General features: G+C 37.2%; 1 protein-coding gene across 1 annotated transcript in view; it reads left to right on the plus strand.

Annotated features, from left to right (window-relative positions):
* The first annotated feature begins 8 nt into the window (after positions 1-8).
* The window catches only part of NUP205 (nucleoporin 205), a 52,762-nt gene continuing 37,486 nt past the window's right edge, over positions 9-15,284 (plus strand). The window contains exons 1-9 of the mRNA XM_055711122.1: positions 9-139; positions 5,076-5,218; positions 6,221-6,392; positions 7,389-7,533; positions 8,465-8,624; positions 10,578-10,806; positions 10,967-11,131; positions 11,930-12,105; positions 15,161-15,277. Coding sequence (XP_055567097.1) covers positions 112-139; positions 5,076-5,218; positions 6,221-6,392; positions 7,389-7,533; positions 8,465-8,624; positions 10,578-10,806; positions 10,967-11,131; positions 11,930-12,105; positions 15,161-15,277 — 1,335 coding nt within the window. The 5' untranslated portion in view covers positions 9-111. The remainder of the gene's footprint in view (positions 140-5,075; positions 5,219-6,220; positions 6,393-7,388; positions 7,534-8,464; positions 8,625-10,577; positions 10,807-10,966; positions 11,132-11,929; positions 12,106-15,160; positions 15,278-15,284) is intronic.

A 15,284-nucleotide genomic window follows, 5' to 3' on the forward strand; every position in this document is an offset into this window, starting at 1 on the left:
CGGCGGGAGGGCCGGCGGGTCGCTGCCCCGCTCCTCGGGAGGCGCCGCCGCGGCAGCCCGGGGGGCCTTCATCGGGCGGCGGCGCCGCGATCGCGCCTCCCTCTCCCCAAGATGGCGGCGCCGTTGGCGGTAAATTCGGGTAAGAGGAACCAGAACGTGGGGCTGCGGCTCCTCTTTGCCGCGGCGGTGCCGCTCGTCGTCCTCCCCGCCGCCCGCCCGCCCGCGGGGCGCCGGCCCCGCGCGCCTCCTCGAAGCCCTGGGGGCGGCGGCCCGGGGAGGTCCGGGCATAAGGAGGCGGCGCGGCCCGAGCGGGCGGCGGGGCCGCGGTGGCGCTGGCAGGCGGCGGGGCGAGCGGCCGCAGTGCGGGTCTCCTGCCGTGCGGCCGTGCCCGGGGCTCGGGCCGCGCAGGGGTGCCCCGGTGATGGAGCTCGACGGCCAGAGCTGCCGCCCTGCCCGGCTGGCCCGGGCGAGCGGTGCACGCGGCTGGCGGCAGGAGTCAGCGAAGGCCGCCTTGGTGCTGGAGGGCTGCGGTAGCTCAGTGAATAAGTGATTAAGAATCAGTTGTGTATTGCACTAATCTCTTAATACGATGTGCAATAAAAAGCAAAAAGGAAACGTGTCCTGGATTTTGTTCTGTGCTACACGAGGAGACTGGAAATGTTGGGTTGCATTCTCTTGTGTTGAGTGTTGCTAAAGATGAGGAGCATCATGATCATCCGTGGTCTTTTTAGAGTGTGTCACAAGGAGCACGTTCGAGTTACTAAGGTAGCACTTACCCAGTATAACAGGAATAAATGTAATATAAGAAGTGACTAGGTAATTGGCGAATAATTTAGGAGGTTGTCTAGTCCAACACTTCTTTTCCTCCCCTTTAAAACAAGGCCACCTCGGTCAGGTGGCTCAGGGGCTTATCTAAACTATTTTTGAATACTTGTAAGGATGAAGCTCTTCCCAGAGGCCTCTCTGGGCCTCTGTTCCAATGTGTCACCACACGCACAGTAACTTACTTTTTCCCCGATGGCTAATTGGAAGTTTTGGTATTGCAGCTTGTGTCATTGCTGCTGAGCTTCTCCTGGGGTGCCTCTCTCTCTCTTGTTTTCTGTGTATAGTGGCATTTGGTAGTTGAAGACAATAAAGCTGCCGTCCCTCTTTAGCCTTCTTAAGATTGAACAAGGTCAATTATTTCAGCCTGACCCCTGTTTCAGTGTTACGCTCTGGGAAGCCCAAAACTAGGCACAGGACCCAGAGGTGCCTAAAAAATCACTTCCCTGCACCTGCTGGCTGCAACTTTTGTTTAATACAACCTGGTGCATAGAGGTTGTCTTTGATATGAGGATGTGCTGCTGACTAGCATTCCTTTACTTGTCTACCAGGACACTTGGGTGTGTTTCTGTAAAGCTGCTTTCTGGCCGCTTGGTCCCCTGCTTGTACCATTGTGTGGTGGTGTTCTGTCTTTGGTGTAAGACGTTGCATTTGCTGTTGTTGAACTTCCTTAGGTTAATACAGGGAGAATGGAGACCCTCTGAAAAGCAGTTGTGGCTGGAATATGGGTATGGCCAAAAGGTCTGTAACTAAGGTGTTGTAGGTCTTAGTGACGGGTTAATAAAATTAAAAGCTCCATTTCTGTGTTAAGCAAGGAGCGAATTTCACAGAGAAGATATTTTGATCTAACCGAATCAATTACATCCTTGCTCCCTCACAGAAAAGTACTAGTTGAAGCGAAGACCTTTCACGTGAAATGTGACTTTGTTAAAGTGAAAATTGGACTAGTTCAAATGAGACTACATTTTATTGTATAAATTATATGGCAAGAGATTCTATAACATAATAAAAAAAAAGGGGGAAGAAGGAGCTTTATACATGAAAGATGAGATAAAAATTAAAGCCAATGTGGCACTAGAGCTAATGGAGATTTTGCCTTAGGTTATATTATTTGTGGGGATAGACATAGTGTGATTAAGTCTATAACTTGGTAAAAAGTTCAGGCATAAGTTTCAGCTGCTACTGTTGCCAAAAGGAGCAATCCAAACTGTCCTTCCTGGCTGTCCCTGATGGGATGGGCAGCATTTCTAAAACTGTAATAATAATGGAAACAGCTTTAAGTGAGAAAAATTCAGCATGGTTGCTGAAGTCCAGCCTTTTTTCCATCCCGGCTGCTTATTCCTTTCTCTGCAATACCTTATCTTTCTACTAGCATAGTTTGTGCCATCACAGAGCAAACTGGGTTGTAGATGTGATCCTGCTGAAAATAAACTCTTTAACTCTTTTTTTACATTAGTTTTAAGTTAGAAAAGTTAGATCTTTAATTTGTTTTAATGCCGTACAGTACATGTATTTGGGCTGGTGCAAAGCAATTACATCGTAGGGACAAGAGCAAAAAAATTGGCCAGGGAAATAATTGAACAGCTTTTGGCAGGCGCTGTGGGTTGCTGCTGGTGTTTGTTGGACTCTGTAATTTAATAAGAGTGAAAAAAGCGTTGAGTGGAAGTAAATCTCTGAACTCTGAAGTTATATGGGAGAGCCAGTTACAGTCTGGAGTGTGAAATTATTTATCCAATAGTAGCTATTTTTAGTGAATTTGTTTAGACAGGGGTGACATTGAATGGTTAAAACACTCTGATGCTTAAAAAGGAGAGAGGCCTTGTCCTTTTTTACAGGCTGTCCTCTCAGCTTTACTGGCTGCTAATTGCATCATAAATGATGATAGTTTTTGGGGTGAGAGGGTTTGTTCTGTTCTTATTGTTTTGTGTGGTTTCTTCCTTTGCAACAGAATAAAACTGGCAGTTTTACTTGGTTTACTGCTTCCAAGACACCTTATGTAGTGGTAAAACTGACTGAAACCCGTGGTCTCACTCTGAGACCTGCTCTTGTCTCCATGCGCACCCACTACACTTCAACTTGGCTTATGCTGCATTATTATTCAGGGTGTCCGTATACCATTTTGCATTACTTTGAGGAGGCGTCTTGATTGTGTGAAGAAAGGGGCATCTTCACATCAGAGTAGCTATCTCTTGCTTGCTGTCTTAAAGTAAGCAGCCTGGTCAAGACAAGTGCAGTTATATTTGACTTTGATGCACCTAGTCAGGTTTAGTTACAGCTGGTCAGAACAAGGTACATGAAGATAAAATGTGACCTCGGTACTTGATTTCATACCACAGTGTTAACTTGTACATTAAAAAGAAGGTGGGGGATAGTTAAACCAGTTTTAGGTGAAATGCTAGTATTTTTTGTATATAGGCTACTCTGCAAGGCACAGTTCTATTTTGTAATTTCTCCAGAAACAAAGCCAGTTTCAGAGGTCTCTGCCATTCACTACCCACTTGTTCTTGCCCTCTGTGCTTCAGGCATTTCTCTTTCAGTTGTTTTTATGATTAGCGGGACAACTTTGTAACCTGTGTTGATGAAATACTCTCATTTTTAAAAACAAGATTGGAAGAACTCTGCAAAATGTTGCTTCCTTTTTCTTTTTTTTTCTTATTTAATCTGGAATATTTGACTATAATGACTTACAGTGCAGTCTTTTTCTTTTTTTTTTTTTTTTCTTATTTAATCTGGAACATTTGACTATAATGATTTACAGTGCAGTCCATCAGAGTTAATGGAGCAGGCAGGTATATGGTGTGAACAAGTGACTCTGAATGAAGGAGGGCAACAATCTCTTGAAGTACCTTTTCCACAAGGAAAATTATAGCATGCAGAAACCACTGCTAGCTTATCGTATCTTTGGGTCAGGGACCACCATCTCAGTAGATGCTCAGGAACATGTAATACTACCTGCAGTCAGGCAGTGTCAGTTATGTAGTAGCTTGCAGGCAAACAATACAATTGGTAATAAATTTACCTGGTATGTTTAGAAGTGACTTGTGGTGGGTAGAATCTGAAACTTTCACAAATACAGATGATACCTAGCAGTGGAAATATTTTGGTACTTCTGTTTAATGTGGGTCTTAAAATGAGTTTGTTTTTTTTTAAATAGGATGTTAATACCAGGTGGTAAGAATAATTTTCCATCTGTAAGGTTTTCAGTTTAGATAGAGATTCTGGCTGAAGTCTGAACATTAGTTTGGTATACTGTTTTCATGAGACCTGATGATAAGGAATCTTCTAGTGCAACCTTCATGCTACAGACTTTGGGTTCTGCATGATACAACTTCTAGTGAGGAAGAGATCGTTCAGCTGTAGTACTAAATTCAGATTTGAAATATGCAAAGGAAACTTTTTTCAGTGTTGAGGGAGAGAGTGTATTTCTAGAGTCGAGTCAGATTTCTCTTAAATAATATATTTGTGCTTGTTAGCTTCCACAGATAATCTGGTGTCTTCTAAACATAGGTAATTTTATATGTTGATCTATTTCTAGTAAAGGAAATTTATAACTTTATGAAGCTCTTGGACAGAATGTTAGCAGCAAATATGTTTTAGGGATCAAAAGTACTTGTATTTATTTCTAAAATGAAAATGAGAAAGATGCATAAATGTGAGATAAAAATCATAAGCCTAAGGATACTTTGTTTCTTATGTAATATTGCCTTTAATCTTACGTTTTTGGTTTCTGATTTATTCTACACAGACTGATTTGTTGATGGGACAAATTCTGATAGCACTGCTGTTCATTTTCAGTCCCTCATATATTAGGTATTGCTTTGTTTTAGATTTTTTTATCAAAAACAGAAAGCAGGAAGTCTGCCTTGCTGAGTTGCATTCAGATGCAAGGTCTGCTTTTCAGATCTTAGCTACCATTTAATCTTGCCAAAGTGGGTGGAAATCCTTAGGCATATACGTTTGAAAGATTACAGAGCTTGTATCAAATATCTCCCCAGAAGTTAGCTGCATATATCATCTTAGGGAGCTTTTCTAGCTCCCTAAATGCAATTAAGTTTTATATCAGACCATTGTTGTTATATTTTTGTGCCTTAAGAAAGGAAAGTATGCATTGCTTGATGGGTGTAACAGTCTACACTGTCAAACTGAGACTAACAGTAAGTTAAAAATTAAGTCTGCTTATTGAAAATAGTGTATAAATAATTTATTTTCTTTCTTTCTCGATTTCAAATACACTGTTTTATTTCTTCTTTTAGCTGCCAGCCTGTGGGGTCCATATAAGGACATATGGCAGACTGTAATGAATGCCATTTGGAAAAGGCAGCCTGAAGCTATTCATCGCCTCGACCAGGTTTTAAAGAAACACAAATCCGACTTCATTTCTCTCTTCAGAAATCCGGTACTGGACTAATGCTGTCTTGTAGAATGAATTGGAGAGTTGATGATGTGCTTTGTCTAGTATTGTTGTATTACATACCATTTAGACCCTGACCATTCTTTTCATTCTGTTTTTACAGTACGTAACACAAATGTGTTACAGCAATCTTATTCTGCTGTAAGAATACAAATAGCTTGAATAGTACATATTATTTTGTGTCTTGTACAAGATAATGTTATAACTTTTTTTTCCTCGCTTTGTTTGAATACTATTTTGAGGGGAATAATAGAAGTATCTGGTGATCCATCAGTCAAGTATTAGCTTTTTCACTACTCCTGTGTGTCTGAAATAAAGCTATTTTGTCTGGTTTTGGTCCATGCTTATGCTTTAGTCATGTTAATGAATGTACAGAACAGGTGAACACATGAATTTACGAAATATAGAATGTGTCTTGTTAGGAATGTGAGATGATGTGGAGAAACTCCCTGTTTCTTGGCTGATGGATCACAAAGTAGCAACTAGAAAAATGTTCTCTTTCAGTGGTTTTACTTATGCAATAGTATATAGCTTTTTAAACTGATAGTCAGAAAATGTGAGAGTCAGCTATGGAGTTTCATCAGTATATTTTAGTGTCTAAGTTTAATAGAAAAAAGCATGATGTAGAAAGCAGTGCCTTGGAGTAATGCAGCAGTTCTGATCAACAACCTAGATGTCTTTCATTAAGCTGATACAAATTCCTGTTAAGAATTGTATCGAAATTTACTTTCACTCTTCATTATTCTGAGTAAATGAGATATTTAAGATTATTTTGGTATGTCCCCACAAAAAGACCTTTGCTGTGCAAATGTGAAGCAGTTTTAGGATGCCTTTACTATCTCTGTGTTTAAAAACACTGCCTTTGTTTTTATGATGACAACCTAACCTGCCAGAACTGTATTTGTGTGGAACGATTAATGTGTAAAGCTTTATTCATTATTTGATCTTGCCATTTTGAGTAACTTCCAATGCTTGTTTCTCTTGCAGCCAAAGAATGTTCAGCAGCATGAGAAAATTCAGAAAGCAAGTACAGAAGGGGTTGCTATCCAGGGTCAGCAGGGAACTAGGCTTTTGCCAGAGCAACTCATCAGAGAAGCTTTTATCCTCAGTGACCTCTTTGATATTGGAGAGTTGGCAGCTGTTGAGCTCCTTCTAGCTGGTGAGAAGGGAAAATATTTAAGAGCTGGAGAAATACAACTTAAATAGGGCCTTCTTATTTGAGCATATGCTTAACACAAATGCCTGATTCAATCAAGGCCTTAGCTTCCTAACGTGAAATGTTTTTAAAAAGAAATCTGCTGTTACTGTAATGTGATATGATAACAGTGTTCTGAACCTTAATGTTCACATTTTATGCAGCTGTTGCAAAAAGGGGGAATCATCTGAGTTTTTTTTATGATTTACTTCATCACTGAATGTAAAAATAGTTTAAAAATAATCGATTGAGAATTTTTCCATAAAGCAGCATAATAGTTACTGGTTCTTCAAATTATGTATTAGTTTTACATTGATATATGACTTTGTTTGGTTCGTAATGTAATAACTGATTAGTAAGGGAAGTAATCTGGAAAGTAACACATGCTTTGCATATAAAAACTGATTTCAGAGTTATTAAAATATAATTGTTAGTTATCATTACTAGCTACTGTTGATCATTAACTTTTAAAAAATTCATTAAAGAAGTAGCTTGTGAATTTGTCACCTTTGGAAAGCAGTCTTCAAATCAACCTCACTTTCTATTTTGAACTTGAATTTTCAGTGTAAATTCAGACAGATAATTTCATCTTGAATAAACAAAACTTATTTTGCTGATAATCATCTTGAGTTGATTATTAAGACGGCTAGGTATCAGTGGCAAATACCATTTGGACTAGGATATTTCTGAACTTGCACTTCTGTTTCTTTTTAAATTTTCGGATGTTTTAATAGTTGAGTATCAATTTTAATAATAGTACCCAAAATATCTGTGATTTCTTTTAAGTGCCTGAAACACATTAGTGATAGTTTTTCTATCTATCAAATTTTTCTATCAGAAACTGTGGTTGCTTTGAATAGTACACTTGCATTTCCAATAGAAATAAAAAGATAAGAGAGCTGTTACCAAGGTGTGTACGTTAAACTTCCTGTGACTATTTTGTGCATTTTCATTCAATAGGAGAACACCAGCAACCTCATTTTCCTGGCCTTACAAGAGGTCTAGTGGCTGTTCTGTTGTACTGGGATGGGAAAAGATGCATTGCCAATTCATTGAGAACCCTCATCCAGTCACGCCAAGGCAAGACATGGACATTGGAACTCAGGTCTGTATTGTGGTGATGAACTCATCAAAGCTTTCTGCTTTGAGTGCTTTTAGGACTAGTTAGACTCAAGGGAATGTGAATATTCTCAAGTTCGTTTGTTTCTCATAACCTGATGCAGCTACTTTCATGTTTGTTTTTTAGGCACAACATTCCTTTTTCCTTAGGCATATTTTTATTGGATTATAAGGATATCCATTTTACTTGCAGTTCTTTCATGCTTCTTCACCTTTTGGCAGTGTTTTACTTCAGACACCCTCCCTGTCAAAGTTGCTTTAACTAGTGATGGTCACTAAGTATTACAGAGACTGAGTTTCTGCCCTTGCTGTGTTCTGACTTCCCATGCCTGCAAAACAAGAGAATCGTGCTCCTACCTTTACTCAAAAAGGATGCCCTATCTACTGATGAATGTAGTATTTCAGACTTCAAAGTATAAAACAGTATGCAGTGTTTACTTCCAATGCACAGTGATTGCTCAACTAAAGAAAGATTAAAATATATATTCTGGTGTAAATATACATTCTGAAACATAAAATAAATGATTACTTTAGAACTAGCTCTACCACTTCAGTAGGGTGTATGTAATTGGACAGTTACATTTACTAGTAAGAAAGAGGATGTGAGCTTGTGACTTATGTACATCTTATGTATAATACTTTTTCCTTTTGATAGAATTCTTAACTATCTGATGCATGTTGTATTCTCATATTCCGTGTTCTTGAACCCAGTTACCTGAACTTTGTATCCATTCAGCATAATGTTTTGAGATGGCACTGCAAACTGATGAGCAATGCACATTTAGTTATGTCATGTATATAATGTAGTTGTACATTTTCTGTCAGCAAATACATTTGATGGGTTTCATTATTTTAGACTTCCTCTGTGACTGCAAATAGTATGATTAATTGTTAAATTTATGTTCTTTCTGTTATAGTCAAGAGTTAATGACCATGACAACACGCTTTACAGATGATCTAATGGAGCAGGGTTTGACTCAGAAGATTCTCACTCTTGTGTCTCACATTGATTTGAACAATGAATTTGATAAACTCCAGAGAGAGCGAGGACTGGGTAGTGAGAAACATCGCAAAGAGGTAAATATTCATGGGGTACGAATGTTCTTTTGAATTACTGCACAGATTAGAATACAGTTAGCCTGCCAAAAGATATGGAGGTTTTTGGTTTTTTATATTACTAGTTTCTGTACTCTACCTTTGCAAGCTCTGTTACTGTCTGAGGAATCATACTAATTACTCCACAGCTTATGCTATACCAGTGTGGAATCCAGGTTACTTCCTGCATTTCTGTTTTGATCTTGCTTCCTGATGCTAGGGCATACCTTATTTTTAGTGAAGAAGTGTAATCAAGGACAGTAAAAAAGTAAACCTAATATTTGTACTATGTAAAAATTTCTTTTTTTTTTTTAAATTTTATTCTTAACACTATGTTAGATCCTCTGCTCTCAACGCTACCATTATCAGCACCATTGGAATAAAAATTCACAAATTATTAAACCAGATTGAAACCAAGTCTAGTCAGACAAATAATGTTCTTTAATAATCCAATTGTGTTAATACAAACAGAAGTGTTTCTAATAGTGAAGTGAAAACTGCTTGAAAATGAGTTCTCTTTTTTGTAATCCTTGAACTTGATTGAGATTGTGACTAACTGCAGAGTATGTTCCTAGTAGGGAGATTTTAAAGCATTGTTTTAATTTCTGAACTTCTTTCTAATGGGTGATATATCTGAAAATTATTCTATGTTATAATCAGTTAATTTGTTTTCCACCAAATAAAGAAGTCATTTTATACTTTTGCTATTAATCTAGAAACTATTCAAAGAATATCCCTATGATTTACCTAAAATTGCTTTAATGTACCTTATTTTTACCTTAAAATTAATTTAATGCTTAATGTTAGAAGTTCTTTTTCTTCCTTTTAGGTGGACTGCCATATTTCCCTCTGTATTCATTAGAACTGTTATTCTGCTGAAGTCTTTGAGCAAATCTCTTGCTATATTAAATGTTGAAAAGGTTTTCTGTTTGTCACTGTGCGGGTGATTTTACTGGAGCTAGAATGCTTATAGCTCTTTATTTTTTATTTAACCTGGTTCAATGGATACAAGGCAAGAACATTATTAGAAGCTCATAATTTAGCTAAATAAAATACAATTTTGCAAAGACCAGTATGAAAGTCCATTAGTGGCTTTTTATTTTTAAAGGTTTTTTTTTTAACTTTTACTGTTTTGGTAAGACTTAAAGCAGTTAAAACTCAGCTTGGGGGGAGGAGTGGAGTTAACAAATTAAATAAGTATTTGTCCTTGTTTGAAAACTGGTAATTTTTGGTGTAACATTATAAAGGAGATAATCTTTGTTTTCAAGAGCCATTGTACTTAATTGTATCGTAGCATGCAATATTTTGCTAAATAAAAAGAAAAAAAAAATTAGTGTGAAAATCCTTGGTAGCCTTTATGTCAGGCATGATATTTGTTCCATATCATAGGGGATGATAGTTTCATTTATGTTTATATTCTTGATATCCATATTTTGTCTGGAGGAAGAAAGTTACAATTTTAGATGTCTTTTCATATTTCTCAAGGTCTTAAAAGTTAGCTGTTTGTATAGTCAGTTGAGGGCATCTCTTTTGGAGCAAGAGGGAGACTATATGACCTTATCTGAATATAGCAACCACTACAGCTGTGTCTTAGGGATAGGAAATGGTGACTTTTGTGAGATACATTTACAGCTACAAAAGTTCTGTGTAGATTCGTGTCTCCTGCTTTGACAGAGATGCTGGTTTGCATGTAGACTTATTCTAGGATATCTACTCACACCTCAAATGAAATACATGGAAATATGAATGCGTTTAAAAAGCAGAAGTGTGCCTTTTGTTGTGTAGCAATTAAAAAAACCCAACTTTTTCTGTAGCTGCTGTCTTTAGAGTAATTTTAAACTTAACTTAGCCATCCTGATTGACTGAGAAGAGCAAATTGAACGTTACCAGAATATTTATATTCAGTGGGTTTTGTTTGTTTTTTTTCTTTTAAAGGTTTCTGACCTCATTAAAGAATGCCGACAGTCCTTGGCTGAAAGTCTGTTTGTCTGGACCTGCCAGTCACCACTGAGTAAGGATGACACTCTGATCCTCATAAGTTACCTGGAGAAAGTAACAGTGGAAGCTGATGGCTCGTTGGATGCCGTGAACTTGTCTCTTCTCATGGCTCTCCTTTACTGCTTTGATGTCAGCTTTCTGGAACAAGGCACAGAGGATCGTGAAGGTAATGCTGGCAGTTTTCCCAGAGGTTATGCTGTGCAGATGGATAAATGGTTAATTAATTTTGTTATTGTTGAGTAACGAATTGGTAGGATTTGGCATGGTTTTTTTTCACATTCATTTACTGAGTGTTGGTGTTGTGTTTGTTTTTGTTGTTCTTCAAGATTTGATGCACCGGCTCCCTCTGCTAACAGAAAGACAGTATATAGCAACAATACACACTCGTCTTCAGGAGTCACAGCCTTGGAAATTACCAGGCTTGCAAGCTACTGTTCGATTAGCCTGGGCACTGGCATTACGAGGAATATCCCAATTATCTGATGTGACAGGTAAATGAAAAACTGAAGTGCAGTTGCTACACATCAGTATTCAGAGTTTGCAAGTGGTGTAAGTCAAGGTATCTGTTACCTTTTTGAAGTGTTAGTATTTACCTTTATGATAAAATTACCATTGATGCTCTTGTAAAGCTTTCTCAGTATGTGAGTTTGGTTGTCGAGAATGAATTGCTTTGAAGTGTACACATTTTTAGGTTTAGAAATAGTTAGTTATTAGAAAGTAATATTTCATAGTGTCTCTTTGAAATGAAAGAGATTTTAATGTACTGAAAAGTGTGAAAGATTGCATTTTAGCAGCTTTAGTATCTTTTGAACACTTAAATTAAGAACAGATTTATGCTTATAACTTTTTACATCTGTCAGTGTTAAACCTCAGTATCCTGAGAGGACAAATCTATTTTTAATTTTATTTTGTGTGTCTCTGTACTTCATAAGCTTTCCAGGCTCCCTAATAGGTCAAAATTGAGTCTACTCCAGAACAGATAGTAAAGAAAATGTAAACATTATAAATTATGTTTAATTAAGGTTAGTTTGTGATTCTTGGCTCACAGCCTTAGATTTGATTGGGTAAATGGGTTATGCACTTTAACACTTAATAAAGAAGAAAGTTGAGATCATCACCCAACATTAACTAGTCTTTTTCAGCCTGGTGCTTTCCTGTAGGGTACAAAAAATAATAGTTGATAGAAGCATGTTGATTTGCACGTCAGCCGGGTATTCTGAAATGTGTTTTGTTTGGTAACAAATAATTGTAATTTATTTTTTCCCCCTCTTTTGATTTTTGTTGCCCAGCTCTTGCAGAATTCACTGAGGCAGATGAAGCAATGGCAGAGCTAGCAGTTGCTGATAATGTCTTCCTGTTCCTGACTGAATCTGTTGTGGGGTCTGAAAATTTCTACCAGGAGGAATTTTACATTCGCAAAATTCATAACCTTGTCACAGACTTCCTTGCACTCATGCCAATGAAAGTAAGTTGTTGTGTGAACAGCAGTGCTTGAGAAATGTGGGCATCTCTTCTATGTTTCTAACATTAGGACAGGTAGCATAGAGATTCAGCTACGACCCTCAGCTTCAGGTGCTGCAGCTGCAAAAACTTCTGACTTTATGGAATCCATAGGATTTGGTGTTTGTTTTCCACATTGAAGTAGAATGTGATCTTTAAAACACTTCAGTGTGGTGAGATTTGCAAGATCTGCAGAGCAAGCTTTTGTGGTGGTAGTGGTTTTGTTTTGTTTTACATGGTTAAAATTTAAATGAATGCTGAAATTGATGGCAATGTATGTGGATATTGATTGTATTTTTTTGATACAATAGTGTAACCTAAATTAACTTACGGGTTTTGTCTCACATTTTTAATTTATCCGTTTACTAGTGATCTTTTCCATATTTAAGGAGAGGGTTTCTGCTTTTTCAGTAGTATCAATTGTTGGAAAAATGGGCAGCTGTTTTCACTAGAACAGCAGAAATGCTGCAGAAGGGTTTTTGCAAGCAATTGAATTGCTTTGATTCGAAGCAATTACAACGGTTTCTTTTGTGCAAGACCTTGTATCTAGACATGGAAAATTAAACTTCTATGAAAATGCTTTTAACTGATGGAGGCTTTATTTTTTGACCTTCATTGAGCTGTAGTTGGAGTTGCCAAATAATTACGTTTTTCAATGTGCAAAAAGAAGTATTAAAAGATATATTTTATTTATTGTAACCTTGCAGAATGAGAACAATATTGGCAGGAAAAACAATACTTGAGCCTTAAGAATCTTAGAGAGCATATATGAACATGGTGTAGACAGCTTTTAAGTTTAATCCTAATTTATTTATAATCTGCTGGTGTTGCGTGTTGCTTTCTTAAGATGTATTTTTAATCCACAGGTTATCTAATGAACAAGTATAATGTCAGTTCATACAAGTTCACATTGATAACTTTGCAGTTATGTTTCTCTGCAGTGGCAGCCTGTAATACCGCAAGTGCTGCATACACTTACCACATTGTTTAAGGAACTTCCATAAAATATAAGTCACATATTCCTCATATATTCCAAAGATTGCTAAAGGCTACTGTGTCTGTATTACAAAAAAACACCATTGCATGCAGCCTTCGTAAGATGTCCGAAGCCTGTTAAGAATCAAGTGCAAAGGGGTCTGGAACTGGGAAGTTTTTTATGAGGCAGCTGGTCATTGAATGCTGTTGCTTTATGAAAGATGAAATGTCTCCCATAATACCAGTTTTTACGAAAAAGATATAAAGTAGATTTTCGAATCAAGGTGGAAGAGCTGGAGACTGACCCAGACTAAAGGTGCTGCCATATTAGATTTTAGAACAGGTATGACCTTGTTTCCTGTTTTCCACAGAACTGCCTGAAAATCCCAAGGCTGTTGGTTGGTTTGTTGATATATCTCTCACCTTTGTTGCATTATGGAATTGGAGGCTTTATCTCTGGGAAGAGTATTTCTTTTCCATTTCAGTTTTTTTGCTTTAGTTCAGATCTGCAGTTGATCATAGCTGATGCCTAAGGATGCAGACAGATGTATATTTTTTTTTTATTACAAGTAGATGTTGTAATACAGGATAGAAGCAGAAATCTGACCGTTGACTTGTATTCCAATTTGACAGAGGTCAGTACTTGTTGTTTTGCAGGAAAGACTTTGTTAGTAAGCAATGGGAATATAGCCCTGTGTAGGAATTTTTTGTCTTAACTGCTATCAGTTTGTGGTTGGCTTATGTACTCAGTTACTTCTACCGAATCTCAAATTTTGGAGCAAGAGAAGTGTCTGTTTTGCAGGATTTTTTTTTTTTGTGTGTGTATATATATACGTGTGTGTATCTATATATACAAAACCTCTTTGTTCAGTTTTACTTAAATCTGTAAGTCAGCGTTTTATTTAACTCTTCTGTATAGTTTTAACATTTATGCTGCTTGCCAGTGGTGATTTGGGTAAATCTTTTGGTTACTTCATTACATTCAGAACTCAAGAATTAGCTTTAGTTGTTCAGATAATTAATTATTTCATTTATCAACACTCTTATTTTGTCTGTATGTTAATTTTGTTAGTATACTAATTTGGCTAGTTTGCTCTGACCCTTCCCACAATTATTTCTAGTTTTTAACTATTTTTTCTTAATAAGACACAATTGTTTTGCTGCTCATTCAGTTTTGAAAATTAATATATATTATAGACCATGAGCCAGTCTCTATTAGCCATCACCTTGCTTTAATTATTGTTGTGTTGAATTGATACTTATTTCTGTTTCTTGTTCCTCAATATCTGCTTAATATTTGACAAAACTTAACTTTTCATCTCATGTCTGTTTGCTTTATATAAGCCTCTGGTGGAGTGTTTTGTCAAAGGCTTTTTGATATCAGAATGTCAGCTATTTTTTGTTTAGTAATTAGTTTTTTTCAACACAAGGAATATTAGGATACTGATTAAAGGCCTTTTTTCCTTTTTTGTAATTGTTGCAGTTGTTCTCCCCCCCCAGTATTTATTGACATGGTAATGCTTTAGTTGCAACAGACTGGGTCCAAAGTAATTGCATCAATCCAAAACTTTTCAAAACATAAAGTAGCTGTAAGTAGAAGTGGCCTTAAATGGCTAAGAAAGATGTATTCACAGGTCTATATACAGAAAACATTATTTTAGTGTTTGTTTCTTTTCACTGCTTGTTGATAATGGTCTGACTGACTTTGAAGATAACCCATCTTGCTTTTGAAGTAAAAAGAGGAAAAGGATCCACCTTTTGAGGCCAAACCAGAGGATCTGGTGAAGTCAGATGGGAAAAACTCCCATGATATAAGTTCTAAACTGAGGGCCTTGACAGTAAGAAAGTGAATATATCTTTGAATGTAACTCTTTGGGGGTGGATTAAAAAAAAATAATAATTGAATATTCTTGTCATGTATGTTCAAGTTCATTTCCTTTCTTAGATTTTAGTAGATGGTGTAGAAAATTCTGTTATTTCTGTTCTGTTTCATTCTTAGCTAAATACAGACCACTGGTTTTTTTTCCACTTCATGAATTGTGTAGGTGAAACAGCTGAGAAACCGTGCTGATGAAGATGCTCGCATGATCCACATGAGTATTCAGATGGGTAACGAACCACCTATTTCCCTTCGGAGAGATCTGGAGCATTTAATGCTTTTAGTAAGCC

The sequence above is a fragment of the Falco cherrug genome, chromosome 5 (genome assembly GCF_023634085.1).
Source record: "Falco cherrug isolate bFalChe1 chromosome 5, bFalChe1.pri, whole genome shotgun sequence".
Taxonomy (NCBI): Eukaryota; Metazoa; Chordata; class Aves; order Falconiformes; family Falconidae; genus Falco; species Falco cherrug.